General features: G+C 39.0%; 1 protein-coding gene across 1 annotated transcript; it reads left to right on the forward strand.

Annotated features, from left to right (window-relative positions):
• On the forward strand, positions 347-1270 carry LOC102183889 (olfactory receptor 4C16-like). The gene has a single exon (XM_013969376.2). The coding sequence runs from the start codon at positions 347-349 to the stop codon at positions 1268-1270; it is 924 nt and encodes a 307-aa protein (XP_013824830.2).

Genomic DNA, 1573 nt, shown 5'->3' on the forward strand with positions numbered 1-1573 from the left:
GGATAACAAAATGAAGCCATATATTACATATATTCTTAAAATTAATCATAGTCATATCAGGTCTAACAAGGAATACCTTGTATTTAAAGAGTCTTATTGGAAAGTTTAACATTCACAAGCTTATATGAGACTCATAATGACCCTATGAAGTGGTCATTACAAATTGAAGAACAAATATTATTACTAAGAAACAAACATATAATATAAATTATTGGAAATAATATATCTGATAATCAAATTTGGTTTTACTTAAAATATTCCATCATATAATATATTGCACCATATATTGATTTATTTTTTGCAGATAATCCATTTCACATTCATCTCCCATCTCACTCATGAAATCATGAAGCTGAACAATAATGTAACTGACTTCATTCTACTTGGGTTATCACAGTGTCAAGTTAGGAAGAAAACAGTGTTTGTCACTTTCTTGTTTTTACATCTGGGGACATTATTGGGTAACTTCCTGATTATTTCCACCATCAAGACCAGCAGGACACTTGGGAGTCCAATGTACTTTTTCCTTTTCCACTTATCTTTATCTGATACATTTCTCTCAACTTCCATAGCCCCTAGAGTGATTGCCAATGCCCTTAGGGGAAAGAGCACAATCTCTTCTGATGAGTGCATGACCCAAGTCTTTGCATCACTTTTTTTTGATTGCCTAGAGATCTTCATCCTTATTCTCATGGCTGTTGACCATTATCTGGCCATCTGTAAGCCACTTCGATACATGACCCTCATGAGCCATCGAACCTGTGATGTGTTGGTGGCTGTGGCCTGGGTGGGGTCTTGTGTTCTTTCTTCAGCTCAGATTCTTCTAGCCTTCAGTCTGCCTTTCTGTGGTCCCAGTGTGATTGGTCATTATCTATGTAACTTGCAGTCTTTGTTGAAACTTGCATGCACACACACCTATGTGACCAACCTACTCTTGGTGTCCAATAGTGGGGCAATCTGTACAGTGAGTTTTGTCACTCTGATGTTCTCCTATGCTATCATCTTACATTCTCTGAGAAACCACAGTGCTGAGGGGAGGAAGAAAGCCCTATCCACCTGCATCTCCAACATCATCGTGGTCATATTGTTCTTTGGTCCTTGCACATGTATATACCCACGCCCTGCAACCATCTTCCCCATGGATAAGATGATAGCTGTGTTTTATACAGTTGAAACACCTTTGATCAACCCTCTGATTTACACACTAAGGAATACAGAAGTGGAAAAATGCCGTGAGAATGTAATGGGGCAAGAAACTGATCACAGGTGACAAAAAATAAATGGAAGATAAATATGAAAATTTTCATATTTTTATTCAAGTTTAGATTGACATAGAAGTCCCCAGAAAATATTATATTTTACTGTCAGTTTAGTTCAGTTCAGTCACTCAGTCGTTTCTGACTCCTTCTGACCACATAAATCACAGCACACCAGGACTCCCTGTCCATCACTAACTCCCGGACTTCACCCAAACTCATGTGCATCAAGTCGGTGAGGCCATCCAGCCATCTTATCCTCTGTCGTCCCCTTCTCCTCCTGCCCACAATCCCTCCAAGCATCAGAGTCTTTTCCA

This window comes from Capra hircus, chromosome 15 (assembly GCF_001704415.2).
Source record: "Capra hircus breed San Clemente chromosome 15, ASM170441v1, whole genome shotgun sequence".
In the NCBI taxonomy this organism is placed as follows: Eukaryota; Metazoa; Chordata; class Mammalia; order Artiodactyla; family Bovidae; genus Capra; species Capra hircus.